This window comes from Callithrix jacchus, chromosome 2 (assembly GCF_049354715.1).
Source record: "Callithrix jacchus isolate 240 chromosome 2, calJac240_pri, whole genome shotgun sequence".
NCBI classification, from domain to species: domain Eukaryota; kingdom Metazoa; phylum Chordata; class Mammalia; order Primates; family Cebidae; genus Callithrix; species Callithrix jacchus.
The window spans coordinates 135,711,028-135,738,911 of NC_133503.1; the positions used below are offsets into that span (position 1 = coordinate 135,711,028).

Sequence of the window (27,884 nt, forward strand, 5' to 3'; positions counted from 1 at the left end):
GTAACTTCCTTTTCATCATTTACTGGAACTAGAAAAAAGTATTCTATAACAAAATGTATACAATTTAGTAATTGTACAAAACATTAATTTAGCAAGATGGTATTAATTACAGTCAACATACTTTTCACTGCCACTTCCATGAAAAGCTCAGAAAGAGTCACTGGCTAAAAAGTCACAACAAAAGCAAGTTAAGCTTTATGTACAACAGAAAAAGTAAATCTTCCACAATAATACTGCAGACACAATCACCAAGAGGCTCTCCATGCTGCCGTGGTTTACAGGAATGTTTTTCAGAGTCCATCTTCTATAAGAGACATCAGCTTTCCAAGACCAACACTTGAAGCATTAGAGGTAATACAAAATAAGGAGTTCTTTATTATTTATACAAAACTTGTACATTAAAAAAAGATTAAGACTCAATAACTCTGCTGACCCCCTGAGGAAGCTAAGAGCATTCATGGGTCCGTCAAAGAGCCCTGTGTGAATATTTCAGTCACCAACCTCCTGGCCACAGGAACTAGGCACAGTTCTAGGGCCATTCACGTGGCTCCTTCACTGGCTCTGCAAGCTGACTTTCCCTTTCATTAGGCTCAGCAAGCAAGCCAGGGTTTCCTGGACAAAATTAAAGAACATTATCTTCTCTGGCCCACGCTAGAGCATTTTATCAGTACACAAGTTGATTTTTATTTCTTGAATACCTTCAATAAACTAGCATAAGAAGCTTTATTACAGCATATACAGATTTGATAGTTTAAAAAAAAAAAAAAACCCTAGATTTTTCAACTGAATAAAAATGTCTTTCAAGCAATTAAAGTTGGCTTAAAGAAACACTATTTTTCTTTCAAAACTGGGTTTCTACACTGAGTTCTGAGGTCCCAGTCTTGCTTGTACTTGACAGTCACCCTCATCTAAACAACATTAAGAGCTCTGACATCTTTAGAAAAGAATACAAAACCTGTGTTTCTTAAAGCCTAATGCTGAAAGAGATGTTACAGCCAATCTAGACAAACATTTATATTTAAACAAAAGGCCTATCTGAACAAATAGTCTGCAGAGATAAATGCAGTGATTTGTTTTCCTGATAGATTTAGCACTGTTGAGCACATTATTCTGTAGTTTGGGAATAAGAGTGTTTCTTCCCTTGAAGAAAACAGGTCCCCTTCTGAAGAATAATGCTAATTACCCCCAAAATCAAAATAGACCAGCACCAAATGAAGTATTAATTTACAAATATGAACTTAGCTCTTATTTCTGGAAGTTCTACATCCCAGACTTAATAAATTAACTATAAAATCAGGAGTTTCGTCAGCTACAGTATAATTTAAAAATTTCAACTGGCAGGGATGAGGGAGAAGGCCAATTGCACATTGATCACCATGAACTTCAAGACTTTCATCAAAACTTTTTTCCCAGCTTGCATTTGCCTTCAGAGATGAGATGTAGATTACCATCTTTGATGCTTTAACGTACACTATTCTTGTTGAAATCTTTCCAAAGAGCATAACTGTAGCACTAAACTGTGTTCAGATCTGATGAGTCTGTATGGAAAGAACCTCAGACTTCTCTGAAACAGCCAAAAACCAAGTGGTTGTCTCACTGATCACATCTACTCATCCTCAACAAGACACTGCATTGAGCTTTTTTAATTCACAGACTTTACATTAGTCCTTTAGAACCCAATGCCCATGTTTCAGTTCAGAACCCTCAGGCTATTCAAGCTGTCTTCTTGGTGCAAGTTCCTTGGAGGTCTTGTAAATTGATTTTCGACCTATGGTAGAAAATAACGAATATATAAAATATCAGGATGCAGAATTTTAACTTGGGACTATAGTATCTAAGTAATACATTTTTATACTGCATATGTTTTGAAGTATAGGGAAAACATGTTAAATATATCTTTGAGTCTTACCTGTTGTGAATCATGTGACTTTTGACAAGCTGTCCTGCTGCCAATGCTGCCATAAGTGACAATTCCCCAGCCATTACGGTCCCACACACAATTCGAGCAAGCTGGCGGGCATTTTCCCCAGGATTATCTTTGCATGCGCCTTGAACACCTAGCATCTGTAGCCAGAGAGAGACACAGCAAAAGTCACCCTTAAAATCATGAACAATTTCTTGCCAAATCAAATAAAAACAGGGTAACTATACTGGCATCGGAATAGAACTAGGGTCCACTGGAAGTACTAACTGTCCAAGACTCGACAGCCAGGACTGACAGTGCATAATACCACAGCGTCATATTCACAGAGCCTGACTGGCAGTACCCTCAGCTCAGTAAGTGAACATTCATTTGCTCTCTTCATCTACTTTCTTACCTAAGCATATGCTTAAACATGTTTATTTGGACACAATGGATTAGGCTGGTATGAGATAAAAGAGTTCTGAAAAGACCAATTAAAATACAGTGGTGAGTGATACATAGTCCCAGATAGAGAGTCAGAACTAGGCTTGTGGACTCTATGCCTGGTACATCATACCTGCAAACAGGCTTGCTGAGGTAGAAGGTTGGTCCCACCACCCACTGTTCCTATCTCTATAGATGGCATGGTGCAGCTGATATATAAATCTTCATTTGTGGGACCACTTGCTTCCATTAAAGTAATACAGTTTGAACTACCAACATTCTGTGCTGCATCCTGGAAAAAAGGAAAGAAAAATATACAAAATACTTCTTTCATTTAGAAAAACATACTACAAGAGAAGTGGAGGCTGGAGAGCTCACCTGCCCACAGGCAATGTAGATGGCAGTGACAATGTTTGCTGCATGGGCGTTGTAGCCTCCTATGCTCCCAGCCATGGCAGAGCCCACTAAATTCTTATTAATGTTGACCTCAATCATAGCCTCTGTGGTAGTCTTTAATACCTAGAAAACAGAGCTGTGTACATTTAGATGTTCCTCCAGAAGGCTCAGGGAAATGTTACCCAAATCTATCTTTCTGCACCTCCAGAAAACAAAGGAATTTAGATGTGGCCCCATTTAAGCCCTGTCCTCCATAAAAAAAAAAAAAAATCCAAAAAAACAATCAGTTAAGTTTGTTCCTATGGATGCCACACATAGACAGATGGGCAAGGTACAACAGTCATCTTTAATGGAAAACACTGTCCCATATATTTAACTGTATTTAAAATGTTAATACTCCTTTCCCCCATTTTAAAATACAATTAAAGATTACAAAATAAAAAGATAAAATATCCATCCAATCACTCACTTCTCTGACAACTTTGGCTGGAATGACAGCTTCACAAACAACAGATTTTCCTCTTCCCTCTATCCAATTTATAGCAGCAGGTTTCTTGTCAGTACAATAGTTACCACTAACAGCTAGAATCTGCATTTCAGGGAAATACTCATGAAGTTTTGAAAGTGCTTTCTCTGTACCCTATTAACAAGAACCCAAAACATACACAATGAAAATGCATGAAGTATTTATTCTTATAAGATGAGAATAATTTATTTGTATCTATGATATATTTCTAAGTATAATAACTATACTTTAAAGAAATTGAGCACAAAAGTAAGAGGCATTTCATTAACAATCACAATTACAAATTTCTTGGTCAGGTATAGATTCCTAATGTGTTTCTCTCTAGGTATGAAAATCAAGTTCTTTGAGGTCACTGCTAATAGGGTGTAGATAAAAATGATAATGTTAAAAATAATAAGAATACTCATATTTATATGTCATTGGGGAATGAGTAATAAATTCCATCTTCTAGTTATTCAGCTGTTACCTAAAAGCCCAAGTAATGTCTGTAAAGAAAAGGGTGTCAAAAGGGTTGATCTTGTGAAAAGAAAGTCGTAGGGCTTTGTATTACATAAAATACAAATAAGCCTTCCAATGACTTCCAATTAAATGAAATTAATTCAATTAACTCATACCCCAACAAACCAAAACATATTTGTTGGCAATTAAAAAAATTTTTTATTGTGGTAAGACACATAAAATTTACCATCCTACCCATTTTTAGGTATACAGTGGTAAGTATATTCACGCTGCCATGTAACTAAGCCTCAGAACTCTTAAGTTCTGAGATACATGTACAGAATGTTCAGGTTTGTTACAATAGGTATACACATGTGCCATGGTGGTTTGCTGCACCTATCAACCTGTCATACAGGTTTTAACCCCTGCATGTATTAGGTATTTGTCCTAATGCTCTCATTCCTCTCGTCCCCTGCCCCCAATATGCTTCAGTGTGTGTTGTTCCCCTCTCTATGTCCATGTGTTCTCACTGTTCAGCTCCCACTTATAAGTCTGAATGTGCGGTATTTGGTTTTCTGTTCTTGTGTTAGTTTGCTGAGAACCCCTGAGAAAAACCATTCTACTCTCTTGTCTCTATGAGTTTGACTATTCTAGACACCTAATTCAAGTGGAATCATACAGTGTTTGTCTTTTTGTGACTGAGTCATTTCATTTAGCATAATGTCATCGAAGTTTATCCATATTGCATCATGCGCTATAATTTCCTTCCTTCTTAAATCTGAATATTCCATTATATATATAAATGTATATATAAATATATAGACAGATACATACACACAAATATATATTATATACATATAGACACACACACACAAATACATCTAATTTTTGTCCATTCATCCATCAGTGAACACTTAGGTTGATTCCAACTCTTGGCTATTATGAAAAATGCTGTTACAAACATAGGTGTACAAGTATCTCTCTGAGAATTGCTTTCAGTTCTTTTGGGTATATGCCGAGAATGACAACTGCTGGATCATATGCTAATTCTATTTTTAAGTTGTTGAACTGCCACACTGTTTATTGGCAATTTTAAAGCTTATACAGAAGCTCCTTGACTTTGATAAGATTTATTAGGCTGTAAACCCCACATAAGTAGAAAATATCCTAAACTGAAAATGGATGGATGGATGGATGAATGGAGTCAGTCTTGCTACCTTGCCCAAGCTGGCCTCAAGCTCCTAGGCTCAAGTTATCTTCCCGCCTTGGGGGAAGGTCCTCACCTGTAGTGAGGACCACAGGTGTGTGCCACTATGCCCAGATAATTTTTTTTTATTGTTTGTAGAGATGGTGTTTCACTATGTTGCCTAGCCTGGTCTTGAATTCCAGACCCCAAGTAATCTTGTCTTGGCCTCCCAAAGCATTGAGATTATATTGGTGTCCTTAAAGACAGATCTTGAAGTTTCTAGAAGAGGTCAGCTTCAAAGGGGACCTCTTGACCGGATAAAGTTTTGAAGTGTCAACACTAAGATTCTTCCCAGTCCTGAGTAAACCCAGGATATGTGTAATGCCAAGTTTAAATTAAACATATCAAATCTAAGGAATACCAATCAACAAATGCCTTATTGATATTAACATGAGTTATATCAATCAGTATTTACCTTTCACTAAAAGTACTTTCAGATACTCTGCCTACACTTACCTTTGAAATCATGTTCATCCCCATGGCATCCCCTGACCTGGACTGGAAACGGATATAAAGGTTGCGTCCAGCTATGCTTGTATGAAGTTTCTGTAGACGTGCAAATCTATAAATAAAAGGTGGAAAGGTTGTATTTTATTCTTTTATTTTATTTATTTTTATTTTTTGAGATGGAGTCTCACACTCCTTTGCCTAGGCTGGAGTATAGTGGTGTGATCTTGGTTCACTGTAACCTCTGCCTGCCAGGTTCAAGCAATTCTCCTATCTCAGCCTCCCGAGTAGCTGGGATTACAGGCACGGGCCACCATGCCTGGCTAATTTTTGTATTTTAAGTCGAGACAGGGTTTCACCATGTCGGCCAGGGTGGTCTCGAACTTCTGGCCTCAAGTGATCTGCCCACCTTGGCCTCCCAAAGTGCTGGGATAACAGGCATGAACCACTGTGTCTGGCTTGTATTTTATTCTTTTAAGAAGATGAAAGTTATCTTGAAATCCAGTTCAGTCACTTCATTTCATGCGTAAGAGAAAACTAATGGAAATTACTTACTTTCTTTTTTAAGTACTATTTCTACTCCATTTCATTCCTAAATGCTACAAGAGGAGGGCTGTAGACAATTATTTCTTAATAAACTTACAATTTGCATAAAAACAAATGTGTTAGTTTGAACTATATTGTGGTTAGCATTTGTGTTGATTATGCTACTTTATAAATTTAACTTTATTTAAAGTAAATCTATTACACTAATACTTCTCTCCTATTTGGAAAATCTTTTTTTCTAAGACAATTCTCTCCTAGGCAAAATAACAGACTAATCATAATTGCTAGCTCACACTTTTTTTATTCCTTACTCATTTACCTCTACGGAGCTATTCATTTGAATTGACATTCTTTTTTTCCCCTAATCAATCATAAACATTACTCATTTTAAATGAAGGGCTTTAAAGTTGATATTCTGAACAATTATGTTTGGAATCACAGAAAATGACACTGGTTCTAAAATAAACAAATAGAGATAAATGTACATACAAATCCACTCACACACCTACTGGTGCTGTCAAATGCCTCCTTTATTACTGCAAACCCTTCAGGTGTTTCGAGCCAGGCTTTCACTTCTGCAGAGTCACAAGCACGTGGAAGACGCACAACTGGGCCACGAGTCATCCCATCTGCAAGGACTCGGCTGCTGGCACCTCCACCAAGCTACATGGTATATGTCAGAGAACCACATTACCCAAAAATACTTCTACTTCACCCAAAAGGTATCCCTGATTGTCTCTAAAACTCTTCTCATTGCTTTGCCTAAGATGTATTTTAAAACTGGCAAATATATAAATGTCAACTTACACCTATTGCTCTGCAGCCTCTATTGGTGCTGGCTACAAGACAACCTTCTGTTGTTGCCATTGGAACCTGAAATTCTTTTCCATCCAAGCAAAGAGGTCCTGCCACTCCAACAGGAATGGGCATATATCCAATAACATTTTCACAACAAGCTCCCATCACCTAAAAGGTAAAGTCAGGCACCTAATGAAAATGTATACAGTGAACGCACAAAAACTCATCTCAGCACATCACTAGTAACTATCTTCCAACTTAATCCTTTAGTATGTATTCTTTTTAAGCAAAATTTTTAATTTACCTTTAAAAAGTGTTTACAATACTAAAATCTTTGGGTAATGACTATAAAAAGAGGAAAAAATATTTTTAATTTCTATGACCTACATCATAAGCAGAATAAAAAAAAATCACAGTAAAATGATTTAAAAGAAAAATGTTTTAAAAAACTATGAACATACACAAAACTAATCAAGAAAAGAAAAAGAATAAAAACATACAAAGCAAACCTCTCTTAAGAAAATAACATACCAAGGAGTAATTATAATCTCTGTAAGGTAGGTACTGGAGAGAAGAAGGTTCCAAAAGCTTTTTGGAAAGTAACTGTCGGCGAATAGATACACCACGCTCATGAGTTTCCATCAGAGTTTCTAACTTGTAGGCTGGGATATGCTTAGCATTCACTAACTGGATGATCTCAGCATCACTAAGGTATTTTGCACCTTTCTAAGGAAATGGAGAAAAAAATAAAAGGGGGGGTGAGAGACAGAGATGTAACAGAAGACTTGAAGGACTATATTTCATGTTATAAACCATCTAATACAAACAATACTAAATTATAATAATGTAATTTTTTCTATTAAATCACTGTAGTTTTTAATTAAAAGATACCTCTGCAAAATAAACAATTCATTTAATACAAATAATACCAAACAAAAATAATATAAATACCCTATCATTAGACTTTACAATACAAAGAGAGACATGCACTAATACACCATAAAAAGAAAAATAAATATGAATTTAGCAAGGTTTCAAATGTGTGTCAGATATAACAGCTACTGTTTAAACTCTAGAAAACATTCAATTTTTAATTTTCTGAACAGGCAATACATTCACATGGTTAAAAAGCTAAATATTAAAAGACATATAACAAAAAGTCTTCATCCCATCCCTGTCTACCATCTGTCCAGTTCTTTGCTACCTACACATCAGTAGGTACCACTGTTTTATTGTGTATCTGGTCCAGAGATTCTTTCATGCATGATTATAAATATGCATAAATATATACACATACATATGGGTATAAATTCACACAAGTGTTGGGCCAAAGGGTATGAACATTTATAAGCTTATAAATTTTTGTAATTTTCACAAATTTATTAATTGGAATAAACATTGTCCAATCACCTTCTCACCAGCCATATAAAAAAAGACCTTTCCCTGCAACCTCTATAGATTATGTTACTAAACTTTGGAATTATTGTCAGTCTGATGAGTGAAAACATCTCAAGTGCAATTTTAATTTGCATTTCTCTTAGGATGAAGTTAATCACCTTTTCAAATTTTTAAGAGCCATATGTACTTTTTTCCTGAAAATAGACTGATTACATTATCTGCTCTTTTTAAAAATTAGATAAAAATTTAGTCTCATCAATCTGTAGGAGCTCTTATATATTAGAGAGATGAGCCCTTTAGCTTTAAATATGAATTGCCAATATTTTCTCTTGGTTTATTAGCTGTCTCTTCAACTCTACTTATGGTGGTAATACACATACATATATATACACACACACACACACACACACACACACACACACAATCACTACCCTCTACAAAACTGGTACCAATAATTAATTTTGTGACTAATACCTCTGGGTTTATTCATGGATCTTCTTTGCAAACGTTAACATTAGCCTAATTTTTCCGAAGAATATTAAGATAAACATTAGCTGGTTTACATATTATCAAGGCAAATTCACTCATTCTTCTAAAGTTTACTGAGCATCTATGAAATCCAAAGCCCTCTCAAGACATGGACTCAGACTTCAAAGATATTCATGTAAATGTGATATAAGCAACAAGGTACAACTACCATTAAAAATGCACAGTCTCAGCCGGGCACAGTGGCTCACCCCTGTAATCCCAGCACTTTGGGAGGCTGAGGTGGGTGGATCATAAGGTCAAAAGTTCATGACCAGCCTGGCCAACATAGTAAAACCCTGTCTTTACTAAAAATAAAAAATTAGCCAGGTGTGGTGGCACATGCCTATAGTCCCAGCTACTCAGAAGGCTGAGGCAGGAGAATCAGTTGAACCCGGGAGGCAGAGGTTGTTGAGCCGAGACTTGGCCATTGCACTCCAGCCTGGGTGAGTGACTGAGTGAGACTCCGTCTCAAAAAAAAAAAAAAAAAAGCACAGTCTCTATATAAAGGAGGCATCTGAAAAGAAAGGTTACTTCTGTTTGGAGGAATTGCACTAGGTTTCATAGAGATGCTAACATTTGCCCTAAAGGTATGAACCCTGGACAGGGGGCAAGTCAGATGACAAGAACAGCAGAACCCAGAGTTGAGAACTGCGTTTAAAGAATGACTAAATTCAGCTAAAAAGTATATGATTAAGAATGCAGGCCAGGTGCAATGACTCACTCCTGTAATCCCAACACTTTGGGACGCCAAAGCAGGTGGACCACTTGAGTTTGAGACCAGCCTGGCCAACATAATGAAACCTTGTCTTTACTAAAAAAATAAAAAATTAGCCAGGTATGGTGGCACATGCCTGAATCCCCAGCTACTTGGGAGGCTGAGGTAGAAGAATCACCTGAACCTGGAAGGCAGAGGTTGCAGTAAGCTGAGATTATGACACTGCACTCCAGCCTGGTTGACAGAGTAAGACACTGTCTCAAAAAAATGTAGATGAAACATATTCAAGTACATAATATTGTGCTTAACCAAAATAATTTTCATGTTGAGTGCAGATAAATTTAGCAGCTAACTTACCAATAGATTACTTTTATCTTTAGAGTTGGAAATTCCAAACTTCAGATATTCTTATTAAAAAATACAGAATAAATGAGCTGATAAAGGGTTTGCTCAATACCAAACCCTTTTAAGTAGAAGGGAAAATAAGCCAATGCCTGGGTGGGAATGATGGTACACGCCTGTAATCCCAACCCTTTGTAAGGCTGAGGCAGGAAGATCACCTGAGCTCAGGAGTTTCAGACCACCGTGGTCTGTAGATAGGGAGACCCCATATCTACAAAAAATTTAAAAAGTAGCCAGGTGTGGTGGCACACACCTGTAGTCCCAACTACTCAGGAGGGTAAGGAGGGAGGATTGCTTGAATCCAGGAAGTCAAGGCTGCAGTGAGCCATTTTCATACCACAGCACTCCAGCCTGGGCAAAAAAGCAAGACCCTGCCTCAAAAACAAAGAGTTCACCTACTCTACTGCAGGCCTGCCCTCTGCAAGCCTGAGACCTCATCTGTAAGATAAATTTGCCTATTCCATGAATTGATCAATGGAAAGCAATAAATATTTATTTATTTAAAAGCTTTCATGTACACGTCCTGGCTATGTAGTATGTAGTCTAGCTGAGGAGACTAGCACTTGACAGAGCTAAAACACAAGCACTGTAAGAGGAGTTTTAGGTTTCTAAAGAGGGAGAGGATTTAAATAGAAATCAGAGTATCAAAAAAAAAAGTAAATTCTTTATAGAACTATAAAAACTAAAACGAGTAAGACTAAAACATTAAAATTTCCAAGTGAGATTCATTAAAAAAAAGAAAAGTCTATAATTAAGATTCTTATGCCCACCCTGTAAGTTCTGCTAACTCTGCATATAGCAAAATAGCTGAGTTACTGATACATATATTAACAGGAAAGAGGGAAAGGAAAGAAAAACACACTTTCTCTTACTCATGTGCACATAAATAAAAAATTAACCTCAGAAAGATACCACATGATTTCGCTTATATATGGAATCTACAATAGTCACACTCATATAAGCAAAGAGTAGAACAGTGGTAGCCAGGGGCTGGGGAAGGAGAAATGGGCGGATGGTAAGGAAATGGTCAGGATGTTGGTACAAAATTTCAGTCACGAATGATGAATAAGCTCTGGAGATCTAATGTGACTACTATTAACAATACTTTGTACTTGAAATGTGGTAAGAGGGTAGATTTTAAATGTTTCCCAAAAAGCAGAATGAAAGACAGATAAAAGGAAGAAAAGCAAGGGAGGAAGGAAGAGAGAGAGAGAGACAGGAGAAAGGAGAGAAGAAAGAAAAAGAAGAAAAAAGGAAAGATCACTGGGTGAGGTGATGTGTATGTACCTTGATGGTGGTGACTGATTCACAATGTATACATACATAAAAACATCAAGTGTACACCTTAAATATATAAAATTTTGGCCAGGCGTGGTGGCTTATGCCTGTAATCCCACTACTTTGGGAGGCTGATGCAGATGCATCACTTGAGGTCAGGAGTTCAAGACCAGCTGGCCAACACGGTGAAACGCCATCTCAACTAAAAATACAAAAATTAGCCAGATATGGTGGTACATACCTGTAATCCCAGCTACTCATGAGGCTAATACACAAGAATCACTTGAACCTTGGAGGCAGAGGTTGTAGTGAGCCAAGATGGCGCCACTGCATGCCACAATAATAATAATAATAATAATAATAAAATAAAATTTTACTTGTCAAGTATTTTTCAACAAAGCTGGTGAAAAATTGCATTTTACAAAAAAAATGTATTAAAATATATTTTTAAAAAAGAATTAACCATATTAAGCAAACATGAATGGCACATGATTATTTGCACCAAAGCACAAGTAGATTCATATGGTCATGTAGGCAGAAGATCCTTTTCAAATCTCAGAAAGAAAAGCAAGGACGGGCGCAGTGGCTCACGCCTGTAATCCCGCACTTTGGGAGGCCGAGGCAGGTGGATCATGAGGTCAAGAGATTGAGACCATCTTGGTCAACATGGTGAAACCCCGTCTCTACTAAAAACACAAAAAATTAGCTGGGCATGGTGGCACGTGCCTGTAATCCCAGCTACTCGGGAGGCTGAGGCAGGAGAATTGCCTGAACCCAGAAGGCGGAGGTTGCGGTGAGCCAAGATCACGCTATTGCACTGCAGCCTGGGTAACAAGAGCGAAACTCCGTCTCAAAAAAAAAAAAAAGAAAGAAAGAAAAGCAATCTTCCTCATGGGTATCAAGCTTACAAAAAAAAATAAATAAATAAACTTTCTTCTATTTTTGAAACTTGCCTCTGTGCTAAATTCTTTGTAGGCCTCAATATACCTATGAGAATACAGTAGTCACTTGTCTCCATGATAAACAGTAATAAACTAGAAAAAGTTTTGACTCGAGTCAGAAAATCCTGGACCCTGCTACCAGCTTTACCATTTCCTAGATGTACTACTTTGGGAAATTAAACATCCTAGAGCCTCAATATTCTTGTCTGAAAAATAGATAATTCTACCCACCTCTCAAGGTTGTGAGAAATAAAGAAAGAAGGTAATATCTGTTAGTCATGTTACATGGTACCTAGAACTTAGTTGTAGTGTTCAGCAGATACTAGATTTTTCTTCCTTGAAAAAGCTCCTTTTTAAAGAAAAATGCCACGTTTGAGTTTATGTTATCGTTCTCACCTCTGCATTCCCAAGTATCTGTAGACATTCTTCGTTAGGCCGAGGTTCCCTGGGAAGTTCAATTTCAGGTTCCTGTGTCACCAGTACTGATGAGGTATCGAGTAAGGAGGAGTTACCAACCACAAATGTAGCTCTGTTTGGAGTATCTGTTTCAGCCACTAAGGGTTTTATAACCTCAGCTGTCCAAGAGATCAAAAGAAATTACACAACATGGCACATAATTTTGAAAACAGACTACCTTTTGACAAAGCAGTGAAGGATTGAAAGTGAAGAGAATAAAAAGCTACCTTTTCTTTCTCGATTTATCCCCATCTCTTCTTCTACTGAATCACATTTCTGGTTATTTCTGACCAGCAGAGGTTCACGTCTACAACAATTGTCTGGGACTTTCTTTTGTGTCACTACAGGAGATGTGATAGGGTTTTTTAAGGAGAGTGTAGATTCTGTCTCTGCTTGTTCAAAGAAGATATACTTGACAGCCAGAAGGAGAGCTAAACTTAGGGTAATGACTTGTTCAATATCCATGCTGATCATTCTGAGTAAAAGAAAGCAAATTAAAATATTATTCAGAAATGTAAAGGTCAAAATCTAAACTTACATTAGCATAGAGTGTTATGATTAATATATCACAAAGCAGATTTCAATTAACTTACTTAGAGAGATAAAATTGCCAGAGGGAAACACTTGGTTCAATTCTCTTGGACACATTTTCATCCAGTCCTAAAGAAACCTTAGAAGTATCTGCTGTACTGTTTTGAGGAGAAGGATCAGCTATCCAGCGACTGTGCGCATGAACAAGAACCAAGCCTAGAGACTGAAATAAAATTTTTAAAATGATGTATCCTCTGCATATCAACAGAACCTAAGTTTCTTATCTCTAGCCTGGACATCCAGACATTATCTCTCATAACTTCCCCTTACCAAGAAAAGAAAGCCCCTAGCTTGCTATGCAGCTAACTAAAGTAGTGACTCCACTGAAATACTGAAAACATCCCAAAGAACAGGTTTTCAGAGAGAGAAGGTGGAGGAACTTAAAAAGTCGGTTTAGGGGAGAGGGACTAATAAAGACCAGGAGCCTCAAAGAACTGAACACGTTAAGACAAAAAGGAAGAAGAAGGTGCAATATCATTGAATAGAGCAAAAATTGTAAAGAAAAAGAAATCTTACAAGAATGAGATTGGAACTGAGAATACTAAAAGGAGAAGAAAACGATGTCATTACCATAATCATCTTGACCCTCTGAGTTACAGGATTTGGCTTATTTTCTTCTTCTTCTAAAACTCGGGCAAAATGGCTGAGCTGCCAAATTGGACGACCCTCACGGCTTTCCCGAGAAAGCTACAAATTAAGTCAGTGAGACGTTAGAAGGTATTGATTCTATTTAGGTAAACTGATGTAAGCAAAAATCTTACTCTTCTACTAGTGCCATATGCAAGAACTGGTCTTACCTCTAATACCAAGGACACACAAGCTGGGAAGAAAGTCATGAACACGAAGTAGTTGGCAAGAACTGACATACAGCCAAAGCAGCACATAATTTCAAGCTGACGCACTCCTGGTTAGAGAAAAATTAAATATATAACTAGTAAAGTGTACATATTTTGATGTACATATTTTTGTACATATTTTACAAGAATATATTTGTCTTCCTGCAGGTAGACAAATACATGAAAATATAAGTACATTTACTGGAAATAGAATTAGCAACTCAGAGGGGATGCCAATCCTTAGGGAACAGCAGGAATAACCACAGAACTCTAAGTCCTTCAAGGGCAAAGATCTCGCCTTCTCACATGTCTCTAGTATCACAATGCCAGGCAGAATGTAATGTTTAATACACAACTGATAAACATATGTGTTTCCAATTCCTTGCCGTCCAACAGTAGTGCCTTGTTATGAAATAAGGAAATAGATGACAGGCTACTCTAATGGAACAAAATCTCAGTTACACTATTGATCTAATCCCACTTCTTAGTAGAAAAGCAATTTGCTTATGAACCAAGGATTATTTCTTAGAAGTAGAATATCCTGCCAGTTATGCCAGTCCTGATATAATAGTATTTTTTGTGTACCACCAAACTCTAATTTCAATATACCCTCTATGATGCCTACCGAAGTTCTTATAATTTTGGTTATTTCATTGATCTGTTTGGAAAATAATATAATACAAAATGGCAATTCAAGATTAAAAATTAACATATATTCCACCACAAAATGTATAAAGTATCATCTGTTAATCTCAAATAGCAAACAACAGAATTATAGAGGCTGGAAGACACCTGAAATTGCCACCAAATCCTTCTCCCTCACTTTACAAATAAACTTGAGTATAATATAAAATATATTTCTGATGTCACTCAAATATAACAACACTTTGAAACATAAATTTAAAATGTCCTATAAAAGCTGCTCACTAGAAAAACTATCAAAAACTGAAAGTTAGATTTTATTTTCTGAATTTTAAGATATCATTTGATTGACTAGAATAAGCATATATTGTATTTTTTTAATTCTACAATTACTCTCAAATATGGAAATTCAAGAGACTACAAAATCACAGTAACAAAAGCATTATAAATCAAACTACCTTTTTGATATAATCTTTTCAAACTTGAGGCCATTGAAACCATACCTGACCAATGCTTTCACAACCCGACTATCTATTATTTCTCTCTGCACAATATTCATTCATGTTGTTGGCATATGCTCTCCAGGCATTCTTCCTTACTGTGTTTCAAGTAAGTCTCTCTGTACACAAAGAAACAGTACCAATCCACATACATCCAAGCTAAGACTTTCTTCTTTTTGTACTGGCCTTTTCAAAGGGTTACTTCCAAGTTAATATGTGTTAAATCTGTCCTTTTCTACCCTAACCCAAGTCTCTAACTATACCATTTCTGTATAGCTGTAAATGTCTCACTGCCTTCTCCAACCACAGATCTAATACCTCCTTTGCCTACTTCTCTAACCGTATCACCCAACTGCCTTCCACATTAGTTTCCATGAATAATCCCTTGGTTTCATGGCCAAACCATTACTTCCCGGCTAATCCTTTCCTCATATGTTCCTTTGCTTAAATAAAATCATACAAGTATATTTTGATCTAATCAACATTCTTCTTGAGTGTAGTGGTGGTTACCTGACTATGTCATTGTCAAAACTCATAAAACTGTACTCCCGAAAGTGAATTTTAAGGTAAGTAAATTTTTTAAATTAAAAAATATATTATTTTCTAAATAAAATCTTTTTTGAAAAGAATAACTAAATAATTTACTCTCAGAAACTAAGAAGCAATATGACATTTTTAATATACTATCCACTGAAGAGACCTAAACTAATGACAACCAACTACTTCCTTAAAAATTAGATAATTCACTTCTGAAAGAATGAGACATCTATTTCATTGAGGGCTCTAAGGTACCAGGAAATACACAGTAGTTAACTAAGTATGGTCTTTATGAGAAAGCCATAAAATATAGTCCTAATGATTAGGAGACCTTCACACAGCATGATACGTTCAATCTGGCAAATTTCCATGCCAGGCCGTAATTTTTATTCTATATAATGAAGTCCTATGTTTGATGTTAATATGTAATTCTCTACTATCCAATTAAGAATGAAGAAACGTGTTGAGGCTAATGCTAGGTACTTGCTGAGATGTACTGCTTACTATTGGATTAAATATCTCCAATCACCTTATTAGGTGAATTTTACTCACATCTGTCCAATTCCTGACTCTTGTCTCCCTACCTGACAATTAAAACACAAGGAACCAAGTCACAAATAAAGTCTAAGTAACAGGAGGGGCTGGAAGGTGTTTTCCAGACCAACCTTGGAATGTAATATTGGTTAAAAACCAAACAAAAGCAAGCAAATGAACAAAAATATAAAGAAGTGGAACACAGAGAATGGCAGGAGTAAAAAATAAATCAGTGACCTGCTGCTAAGTTTTCACCAAAGCCAACTGACACAAGGCCAGATATACCCACATATTAATACAATAAAATTATTTTAAGAGTAATTTAAAAGTCAGAATTTAACAATAAATAATGCAAATCCAAGATGTTCTTTTTCCTCTTTAGTGACATACCTACTTTAAAATATAGCAAAAATTGCTTACAAACCTGACATGGTACCAACTCCAATCACAAGACATTCAACAAGAGCATCAAGGGTAAATGTGGGACCTAAAATTGCCATTCCACGAGCAATATTTTCCCTTACTTCATCCTAAAACAGATCAAACATATCAATGATGGCAAGGTGCAAAAAACTTTTTAAAATGTTAGAGCATCCTATGGCTTATATTAGTATCAAATAATAATAATAGTATAAAATTACTATTCAAAGAGTAAAATATACAATATGATAAAACAGGTATTCAAGATAGAAAGTATGATAGTAATATAAGAGCTTTTTTTCTTGAGACGGAAACTTGCTCTGTCACACAGGATGGAGTGCAGTCGCACGATCTCGGCTCTCTGCAATCTCCACTTCCTGGTTCCATTCTCCTGCCTCAGCCTCCCCAGTAGCTGGGATTATGGGTGCGCACCACTATGCCCAGCTAACTTTTATATTTTTAGTAGAGACGGGGTTTCACCATGTTGGCCAGGCTGGTCTTGAACTCCTAACCTCATGATCTGCCCAACTTAGCCTCCCAAAGTGCTGGGATTACAGGTGTGAGCCACCACACGCAGCCAAATTTTTTAAAAAGAACATATATAGTGCCCTCATTCTCTTTCCACTGAATAAGATATTTCTTAGGAATATTCCTTTGAGGTGGTGCATTAACTCTGTCATTTAATCCCAGAATTAAATCTTACAACATTCTATATTTTTGCCTACCATTGACAGAAACTTAGTTGCAAATTTTTTACGAGATCATGTTAGTATTTTTTTATTTTTATTTTTTTTTACCAAACTGTAAATTCTTTTATTAACAGGCATTATAAACAGATAATACTAATCTTATTTAAAAACCATGAGTGCCACATTGGTGAATATACAGCTTATGAATAACTTAAAAAGTATTTCCCATTTAAAAGGCAAACCCAGCATACAAAAATCTATACTAAACAAAGAAGCTATAATATGGATACATGATTGATGTGTCTAAAATGATATATACAGTACATAATTAATGTTAATTATGTGATCAGTATATTTTTCCATATGATTCCCTTCATGCTTCACTTTCCCCAGAAACTGAATTCTGTACTTCCTCTTCTAAAATTGGTACAATCAGGTTATCCTTGGACATCAAATTATATTTCATCACAAATTTAGTAAACCAATGACACAAAAATGTTTCATTTTCATATTCATCAAATATCTGCCGATGATGAAAATAAGCATGTGAAAATATTTTGTAAATCCTACGGCATACTGATCCTAGTTTCGCTACAGATGGTTCCTTTATGCTAACCCTGCTGGGAAAATATTTATTGCTATTCAGAAGACATGCAGCACCATCAAATGTGTGTCTAGTGTAGTCAATAGCAGGACACTCTTTTGGAGTTTTATGAGCTGCACAAAGAAAAATCCATTGTTCAGTTGCTGTCATTTGAGTGCAAGTATCTGGATGGCATTTGCTCTGAAGTTTGACAGCAAGTCCATTTAGCTCAAGGCAGAATTACCTTAAATGTTCATACTTCCATAAACCTTCATCTTGGCCTTCAGGTGGTTCAAGAATTTTGTCAATATTGGAGCAATCAGCTCTTATATTCTGTTGAATATACTGTTGAACAGCTAGTGTACTGTCCATTTCATCAAAGGATTCATCAGGCCAATTATAGAAATCCTGCGCCTTGGTGCCCGGCCTGTTCCACCTCAGAACTGCAGTCCCCTCCACCATGACCACAGTGCCAGCCTCATGTTAGTATTATAAAACCAAACTCATTTCCTTGTCAACATGGTCAAATCATAAACATTCATCAAATAAATAACCAGGGCAGAATTATATGCTATTTTGTACTCAAGATACTCTGATACAATATTGTTAAAAAGGTTAGGTTCTTTAGAGTGACTAGTGAATATTAAGATGAAACTTAAAATAGGCAATAATGCCAGGTTAATTTAAAGAGTTTAAAAATAAATCTGGCTTGGCGCGGTGGCTCACACCTATAATCCCAGCACTTTGGGAGGCCAAGGCAGGCAATCTTGAGCTCAGGGGTTGGAGACCAGCCTGGCCAACATGGCAAAACTCTGTCTCTACTAAAAATACAAAAATGAGTCAGGCATGGTGGTGAGTGTTTGTAATCCCAGCTACTCAGGAGGCTGAGGCAGGAGAATTCCTTGAACCCAGGAGGCGAAGGTTGTGGTGAGCCATGATCATGCCACTGCACTCCAGCCTGGGCGAGAGGGTGAGACTACATCTCACAAAAATTAAATTAAATCAATCTACCCTGGGGTTCTCTTCCATTAGATCCTGTTCTGCTCTCAGATCTGTTTCACTAGGTAAATATTCTTATTTATCCCAAAATTATTATTACCATAATTTCTGAAAACTTTAAAACAGAAAAATGGGGCAGTTCCAAATTCCAGTAGCTATGTAATTTTGAGTTGTTAGATAAATGGGACTGTTCCTGGGACTTATGAAGACCAGTCTTGGGACTTGAGAATTAAAGTTAAAATTCTGGGCAATTCCTAAATCTTGGGCTATGAAGAAACTCTATTAATCCTTCCTACTAATATAAACTGAAAAAAAGAATACTATTCACATGCCTATCATATAAGTAATACTTACCTGTGAGTTGGAACTGAGTGCAAATTTTGCTAATGCGCTTGCTCTGGAAAGGTCAATCAGAAGTAGGAAAAAGGGCAAAGCTTCACTGGAAAAGAACAAAATGATCAGATACATTCAACGGGAAAAAAATGATTTCACTGATCACTAACTGTGGAAGGATAAACTAAACAAACTTTCTCGAGACTAAATTGGCAATAATAGCTCTAAAAAGCTGGGCTCAGTGGCTGACGTCTGTAATCCTAGCACTTTGGAAGGCCGAGGTGGGCGGATCACCTAAGGTTGGGAGTTCCAGACCAGCCTGACCAACATGGAGAAGCCCCATCTCTACCAAAAATATAAAAAATTAGCTGGGCATTCTGGCACATGCCTGTAATCCTAGCTACTCCCTGGGAGGCTGAGGCAGGAGAATGGCTTGAACCTGGGAGACAGAGGTTGCAATGAGCTGAGATCACGCCACTGCACTCCAGCCTGGGCAACAAAAGTGAAACTGTCTCAAAAAAAAAAATAATAATAATAATAATAATAAAAAAGCACAAAGCTCTAAAAACAGCAAAACCACTGTCTCACTCCTAAGAATGTAGCTTAATAATTATGAATATGAACAAAAATTTAGCTACAAAGACATTCAACACAGTATCGTTATTAATGAAAAAATAACCTAACAGTCCAACATTAGACAATTAACAAACTACAAGACGTTTAGACAGAAGAGAATATATATAGCCATTAAAAACAATTTAGTTTATCATTAAGTACATGGAGGCCGGGCGCAGTGGCTCATGCCTACAATCCCAGCACTTTGGGAGGCCAAGGCAGGTGGATCACTTGAGTTCAGGAGTTCAAGTCCAGCCTGATCAACATGGGGAAACACCATCTCTACTAAAAATACAAAAGTTAGCTGGGCATGGTGGCAGGTGCCTGTAATCCCAGCTACTTGAGATGTTGAGGCAGAATTGCTTGAAACCAGGAGGCGAAGGTTGCAGTGAGCTGAGATCATGTCATTGTACTCCAGCCTGGGTGTCAAGAGTGAAACTCTGTCTCAAAAAAAAAGGACATGGAAAGATGTTGATAAACTATTATTATGCATAAATGAATTACAAAACAATATATATGATCTCAGAAATTTTTTAAGTGATAAAAAAAGTAGAAAAGGATATATGCCAAAATGTTAATAGTTATTGAAATTAGCCAACAGCAAAATCACACAAAAAATTTCCCCTTATTTCCTTAACTTTTGAAAATATATCTTTACGACATGGGGAAGAAAAGTTTTTAAAATGTATTTTGACAGAAAGTATATTTAGGTTTTAAATACTTACTTCAAGCCTGTCAATTCTTTATCTAAGAAGTGAATGACAACTGTACTAAATACAAAGCTTGAGAAAATTGTGAAGAGGCCAGCAATTCCTAAAATGACAAAAGTTCAATACTGAAAAAACTTTATCCTTATTACACAAATAGTAACAGCCTCATGCAATATTCTGAGATAATACTAGTTTTCTCCAGATTAAGATTTCAGAATGTCTAATTGCAAATAATAAAGAAACTATTAAATGCATGCAGCACACTTTCAGCAATACACATATTTCCAAATATATCATTTGAACAAACAGGTTTATTTCCACAGCAAATAAAAAATCTGATGACACCACAAGTTAAATATATAAAACTATTACCCAAAATATATTTTGATCCAAGCTGACGTAAATTCTGGAACTGGAAATAAATATACAGGATTGCTATGCATCGTGTTATTGTCAGAATTATAATGTCACTGCTCAAAACATCCTAATAGGAGAGACAGAAAAAGAAATTTCAATGGCTTTGACTTTTAAAATAAGCAATCAAGGCTGGGCATGGTAGCTCATGCCTGTAATCCCAGCACTTTGGGAGGCCAAGGCAGGTGGATCATGAGGTCAGAAGTTAAAGACCAGCCTGGCCAAGATAGTGAAACCCTGTCTCTACTAAAAATACAAAAATTAGCCGGGCATGGTGGTAGGTCCCTGTAATCTAAGCTACTTGGGAGGCTGAGGGAGGTGATTTGCTTGAACCCAGGTGGCAGAGGTTGCAGTGAGCCAAGATTGTGCCTGCCACTGCACTCTAGCCTGGCAATAGAGTGAGACTCTGTCTCAAAAAAAAAAAAAAAAAAAAAAAAAGGCAATCAAAAATTTTTATTTTGCATGTGTCATTCATTTCTATATCATCATGAGAACACAAATGTAGGAACAATACAAGTCCAATAAAAATATCAAACATACAAATCAAAAATTAAAACCAACCTTTAAACAAACCACTGTGGTAAGCCGATACATCAACACAATCTTTTCTTTTTTTTTTAAGACAGGGTTTCATGCTGGTACCCAGGCTGGAGTACAGTGGTGCAACCATAGCTCACTGCAGCCTCGACCGCTCAGGCTTAAGGGATCCTCCTGCCATAGCCTCCCAAGTAGCAGGATTACGGGTGCATGCTACCACACCCAGCTAATTTTTAAATTTATTTTTAAAGATTGGGTCATACTATGTTGCCCAGGTTGCCCAGGCTGATCTTGAACTCCTGGGCTCAAACAATTCTCCTGCTTTGGCCTCCCAAAGTGCTGGGATTACAGGCATAAGTCACTATACCTGGCCCACAATCATTTTTCACTATCAGTCACTTAGACATTATTTCTCAAATAAAGTCAATTACATTCATTTCTGAAGAGAAAGCAAAATAATAGTATTTCTAGTACATTCTATAAAAGTAAACAGAAATTTGAGGTAAGTTCCTAAATACTAAAATAAAGATTTTACCATAACTTTTAAAAATTATGTGGTCTCTAAAAGGACCATATAAGGGCTCTTTAGAAATTGAAAATGTAATTTACTAATTTAGTCAATATCAAATTAACTTCACTAACCTCTTCAAACTTTGGACATTCATAATTCCAACCACAGATCTTATCGTTACCAGTAAACATGTTCATGGACATCATGCAGATGGTCAGTGTCACTGTCCCCACTATGACTTCCCAGGGATGGGAGGCCACAAAGAGGCCATGCATTCGAAAAAGTCTTGACAACATTATAGCTACAGAATTCTTGGATCCTGGAAGGAATATAAAATGTGAACACTTAGTATACAGCTCACTGTATTTTAAGGAAAAGATTTTAAGGAAAAGTGTGCTGTAAATACTGCTTTTATGCACAGTGTCCTATACGTAAGACTATTGGATAGTGTTCCTTATAATTCTGGAAAATAATTATAAAATTAAGAGAACTCTGTTATTACTTCTGCACTCAAACACTTAAATCCTTTTTTACTCACTGGCAACCAACTTGAAAGCAGCTATTTCTTAAAAAAATATATGAATTCAAGCATTTAAGATCAAACCAGATAAATATCTTGGCCTTATTATCTAAGCCAGGTAGAAGAGCAATAAAGCAGAAAACATAAGTGAGAAACAGCTATTCACATTTTCTAATTATCTAGATTTCAAATACTTGTAAGTACCTTTTTCATCATCTACATTTGATTACACAAAAGTAAACACCAAAGAACCTACTTGTTGCATGTCCTGCCATAAATCATGTTAGTTTGTAAGATCCTCAAAGCAGGGACCTCTTACACTTTTTCATTCCATAAAACATATGGCATAATGTCACTACCAAAAGGATGTTTAATAAACCTTCTTAACATTGTTGTCAACAGAAAAAGGTCTTTTCTGATTGAAGTTTCTACATTAATAAAACAGAGTAAGAATTTTGCTGTGGTGGCCGCTTTTCTTCTAGCAGAATCATCAACAATAGTGCTAGAAGATCAATGGAAAAGCATTAGCTGTGAAAAGCTCCCAACTTTCACAACTAATCAAAAGCTAGAACAGTAGTAGAAGAGGATGACTGGCTGAAGTATCTGCATACAGCATTCAAAAAATTTCCAAACAGAACATACAGATGATTTGGATCTAATGACTACCATGACTAAATTTCCTGTTAGTTAAATAATAATTTTGATATTTTGATTTTGAAAAAATCTTATATTACAATTGGTCTCCACCAAGAAACCTGCAAGTCTTACTTCTTTCACTAAAATTAATGCCTATGACAAAGCATATTAGTAAACTATAAAAATCAACTAAAAAGATTTTAAAAGTTCATTAACTGCCACTCTAGCAAGAATTCAAATGAATTCTTGAACTAAATGTGAGCATTTAGTAATAACTAAGAAAGTGACTGATTTGTTGAAGACAGACTATAAAAATTAAGAGAAGGAAAAAATTAAACTATTTATAAAGGGTTAGGAGCAAGACAAAAAAAAAAAGTAGCTTTAAGGAACCAAAGCAAATACCAAGTGTCATCTCTCACTGCATGACTCGATGTTCTCTACATTTCAACCATACCACACCACTAGCTAAACAGTTTCCAAACTGCTGGCCACAACCCTCCACTGGCTCAATTAGATCATGACATCAACTTTGTCAATAAGAACAAACATTTTTAAAGAAAACAAAATAAAAAACAATATTATAAAAAAAAAATAGCTGTTGGGTAAGCCAGGTAGTATGGGGTAGGTATTATTTCTTAATACTATGGTTCAAGAAACTACATATATATAAGTGTGTGTCTGGCTTCCAGCTTACATGTATTTCCTACTGTGGGTCACAGTTTTAAAAGCCTGGCAGTACCTAAAGGAATATAAACCCGCCTGTGTTTACTCATGCTTTTTCAACCTTCCACCCTGAGTCTTAACCATCAATTTACCCTCCAGCACCTTGCACTCATATATAGCATTGCTCAGCGAATACCAATTTACCTTCAATTATTAAAACTAACAGTAGCAGGTGTTTTACAATACATCTTGAAACAAACCTAAAGATAACTTTTTTTTAAAGGCACCTAGATATGGATGTAACCTATGCCCTCTAGTTTAAGGCTGAATGCAGAGCATTCAGGGAACGTATTAATGTTGAAGGGGAAGGAGAAACACTTTACATTCCAGGTTGAGTATCCCTTATCCAAAATGCTCAGGACCAGAAGTATTTCAGATTTGGGATATTTTCGAATTTTGTAATATCTGCATTACATTTACTAGCTTAGCATCCCTAATCCAAAATCCAAACTCCAAATGCTCCAATGAACATTTCCTTTGAGTGTCACATTGGTACTCAAGAAGTTTCGGATTTTGAAACATTTTGGATTTCAGATCTTCAGATTAGAGATAGTCAACTTGGAACTATCCTGGAAAATGAATGACAGCAACAAAATACTTTCTATTAAATTAGCAGTACTTGGACTTAAAAGTATGGGAAATCTTTAATCAAATCTTAGATTTGAACCCTACTTAATTATAACCAAAAGCCTCATTAAAAGGCTAGATTTTCATGATGGTATTCTATCATATAATATCTTTCTTACATTTAAAACACAACTCTACCAGCTGGTCTAAAGGATCAACTAGCATCAAAGTTCCAGAAAGTAAATTAACTACATGTTTCCAAACTGATCAAAATTATTTCTAACCCTCCTTCCCTGCAAAAAACACTTCAGCTCAGATTATTCCTCATTATGTCAATCAGATTCATTGTCATTAAAAAATTAATTCATTTGAATTAAAAATCTTAGCTGCAACCCAGAAGGAACACCAATTTGTGAACAATTTGGTTTAGCATCATAAACCATAATTATACATTAGACACATTATGTTTTCCCTCAAGATTTCATGGCGGCATTGTAATTCTGGGACTTTTCTTCCTAGGTGTAAAGTCATCTTTGCAACATTCAAGGAAAAAATTACACATGATCCTGTCAGTCACCCCTAAACACAGAGAACCCCACCTATTTGCAATCAAACTGAGTATGAGGGTGTGCCAAAAGTAACCATAATTATAAACAATCTCATTTACCACGAACATTCTCCTCATTGCCCTGTGATTATGCAAAGCATTTACATGCCATAGAATCCAATCTTCCGCCTTTGTCAGCAGTTGCAAATGACACATGCAGGCTACAGGATAGCTCCTGCAAATTCAGTTGACAGTATTGATGCCATGTTGCAGTAAAAATTAATTTTACTTAAAGAAAGTAAATAGGCAAGGTATGCCTTACTCATTCAGACTAAAAAATATGCTGCATTTTACAAATTCTTTAAAACAATAGATAATTCCTTTTTTTTTTAGACAGACTCTTGCACTGTTGCCCTGGCTGGAGTGCAGTGGGGCAATGTCAGCTTATTGCAACCTCTGCCTCCCCGGTTCAAGGGATTCTCCTGCCTCAGCCCGAGTAGCTGGAATTAAAGGCGCCCACCACCACACTCAGCTATTTTTTGTATTTTTAGTAGAGATGGGGTTTCACCATGTGGGCCAGGCTGGTCTCAAACTCTTGACCTCGTGATTCACCTGCCTCAGCTTCCCAAAGTGCTGGGATTTCAGGCGTGGGCCACCATGTCCAGCCTAGGATAAATCTTATATGTTAATCCAGTCTGGATAATTGGATAATTCTTAAATGGATCATTCTTAAATGTTAATCCAGTCTGCTATAGAAACCACCTACCATGGCCAACTGCAGAAAAGGATGCTTTGGCATCCTACTTCCTCCTACTCAGCACTCCATCTGCATTACACATTCCAGTATTTGATTATATACTATCTTACAGTGTTCTCAAATTAATTAATGTATACATTTTTACATCTTTGAAGGCAAGAACCACATCTTATCTGGTAGTCATTTTCAATCCCAACAGGATCTAGCATTCTGCTGCTCAAGCTGGTATTCCAGAAAGAAGAAGAAAAAAAAATCTTGCACTGGCAATCAGGAAACCTGAATTCCATACTCAAGTATATTACATTCTATTACATGTTGTTTTTAAGTCCCATCTCCTCTCTTCATTCACTTATGAAACTAGAGCTCCAAAGTTCTCTGACAAAGATAAGCATTAAATAGAACCATATGAAACTGCTATTTTTGTCGGTTAAAAAAAAAAAAAGTCGAATTGTAAATACTGGCAATTTCACACGGGTTAACCTAAGTAGACCATAATGTGATTCCATCATGTGACTACAGTCTAGAAACTAGACCATAAAGGAATAAAAAGTATGTGCTTACACACATACACACTTCATCTTGAAATGGTTATCCCACACACCTGGCAATTTTCATGTTAATGCTGTAACCTATGTGCAATTTTGTACTGTCCAACACTTTGCTAGATTATCCCTAAATTGCAAAATGCCTTTCATTGCATGGATAGGAAAATAAATTCATAAGAAAACCAAAAAGTACATTCTTTACCTTGTGGGACGCCGAAATTATGCACACTTAGTACAGCCCAGAAACAAATGTTTCCTACAACTCTGCAGGACCATGTCTAAGAAGGCATTTCCTCAAATCCTGAAATATTTCAAATGACTACTTAAGAATGGAGTACCTCGATCTCCTACTGCAGAAATTAACTTCTGTATCTCCAAGGTATATTTTTCCTAAAAGGACATCAGCACCAAGGAGACTACGCCCCTTATGGGAAAAAAAAAAAAAAGGAGAGGAATACTTTGAGTCCCTGTGCGAATCTCCACGTTGGGCTCCGCATCCTCTCAAGCCGTTCTCCTGTAAATAACTGGACACAGCTACACCAATCTACGGTTCTTTAATGGCTCTAAGTTAGTCAGCAGCATTTACAGAGATCTTTCCCGTCACCTAAAAGAAAGATGCTGACGAACAGCAGCTCTTAGGCGTGAATGCCTGGATCTTCGCTTCTCCCGTTTGTTCTGCGAGCTGCTGCCCCGGCAGTCCCAAAGCCCCCTGGCATTTACCGAATCCAGAGGCCTCCTTGCCTGACACGCTTTCCGTCCCGATTATCGTGACCGTGCAGCCAGCACTGCCTACTCCGAGCAGGGCTGATGAACGCGGCTACGCCCCGCCGGTCCACCGATGATGACCGCAGTCCCGAAGAGGCCAGACCGCCGCCCGCCCTTCAAGCCCAGCCCGCGCCCCACATTCCTCCGGCAATAATACCGGCCGCCGCTCGGCCCGCCGGGCTTCAAGGACGTTCCTTACAGTCCCTGCGGGTCTGGGCCGCCACATCGACAAAGGGCAACCGCAGCCCCTTCCAGGTCCGCAAGAGCTGCCGGCAGCCACTTCCTAAGGCCGCGCGAAGCTCCAGAACAGCCACCAACTCAGCCCAAACCCCACTTCCACCCACCTCTGCCCCGCTTCCCGCCAACACGGCCCCCCTTCTCAGCCACCGCCCGCCTCACCTCCAGATCTCACTAGAGACCACCGAACCCAGACGCCAGCGCTCCGCCAGTCACCAGTCAGCGGAGACACGGAGCGGAAGGAACCTTCGCCTTACGCACGCTCAGAGCCGGACGAGCCTTTGACCAATAAGAGAGGATCGTTCGATCGTCTAGCCAATCGCCTGGGGGCTTCTCGGCCTGACGGCGTACGTCACGAACTGTCGCCTTAACAACCGCCCACTGCTCTCTGCCGGGCCAAGAACAGGCACCGCACCATCTCTCACCATGGCTTGGCCAACCAATAGCCGTTCGAGTCGCAACACTAGGGCCTGCCTATTGGTCCAAGAGCCTTGGGGGCGCAAGCATGGCAGCTGCCTAGGCGAAGGCGATAGGGGACCTGGCGGGTGGAGTGTCCCACAGCCCCAGGGCTTGACCCGTGGTCGTCCTGGCAGTGAGAGTACAGCGGGAGGCAGTGATAGGAAGCAGAATTGCAGCGTGAGGGAAAACTCAGGGTCAGGTCGATGACTGAAAGC

At 37.5% G+C, this 27,884-nt stretch overlaps 1 protein-coding gene and 1 pseudogene across 3 annotated transcripts; both read right to left on the reverse strand.

Annotated features, from left to right (window-relative positions):
* On the reverse strand, positions 1–27,452 carry HMGCR (3-hydroxy-3-methylglutaryl-CoA reductase). Of its 3 annotated transcripts, none has more exons than XM_002744855.7 (20): positions 27,373–27,452; positions 22,045–22,232; positions 20,824–20,935; positions 20,467–20,554; positions 19,148–19,232; positions 16,527–16,632; positions 13,851–13,957; positions 13,624–13,740; positions 13,056–13,216; positions 12,690–12,937; positions 12,403–12,581; positions 7,276–7,470; positions 6,754–6,912; positions 6,452–6,609; positions 5,410–5,515; positions 3,213–3,383; positions 2,726–2,866; positions 2,481–2,639; positions 1,910–2,064; positions 1–1,768 (listed from the first exon to the last, which is right to left on the reverse strand). In XM_002744855.7, the coding sequence occupies exons 2-20, from the start codon at positions 22,207–22,209 to the stop codon at positions 1,714–1,716; spliced, it is 2,667 nt and encodes an 888-aa protein (XP_002744901.1). In that variant the 5' UTR covers positions 22,210–22,232; positions 27,373–27,452; the 3' UTR covers positions 1–1,713. The 3 variants fall into 3 exon arrangements, with proteins under 3 accessions (XP_002744901.1, XP_035147283.1, XP_035147284.1); XM_035291392.3 differs by having other exon boundaries at positions 26,929–27,452; XM_035291393.3 differs by lacking the exon at positions 22,045–22,232.
* On the reverse strand, positions 17,438–18,274 carry LOC100404355 (MOB-like protein phocein pseudogene; annotated as a pseudogene).
* Positions 27,453–27,884: the final 432 nt, after the last annotated feature.

Bases quoted from the DNA above. Each gene is read 5' to 3' on its own strand.
- HMGCR (XM_002744855.7), bottom strand. From the start codon at position 22,209: ATGTTGTCAAGACTTTTTCGAATGCATGGCCTCTTTGTGGCCTCCCAT. The intron at 7,471-12,402 runs GTGAGAACGATA...CCATTTCCTTAG, and splicing joins AGATACTTGGGAATGCAGAG to AAAGGTGCAAAATACCTTAG. The intron at 2,065-2,480 runs GTATGATGTACC...CTCTGGCTACAG, and splicing joins CTCAGCAAGCCTGTTTGCAG to ATGCTAGGTGTTCAAGGCGC.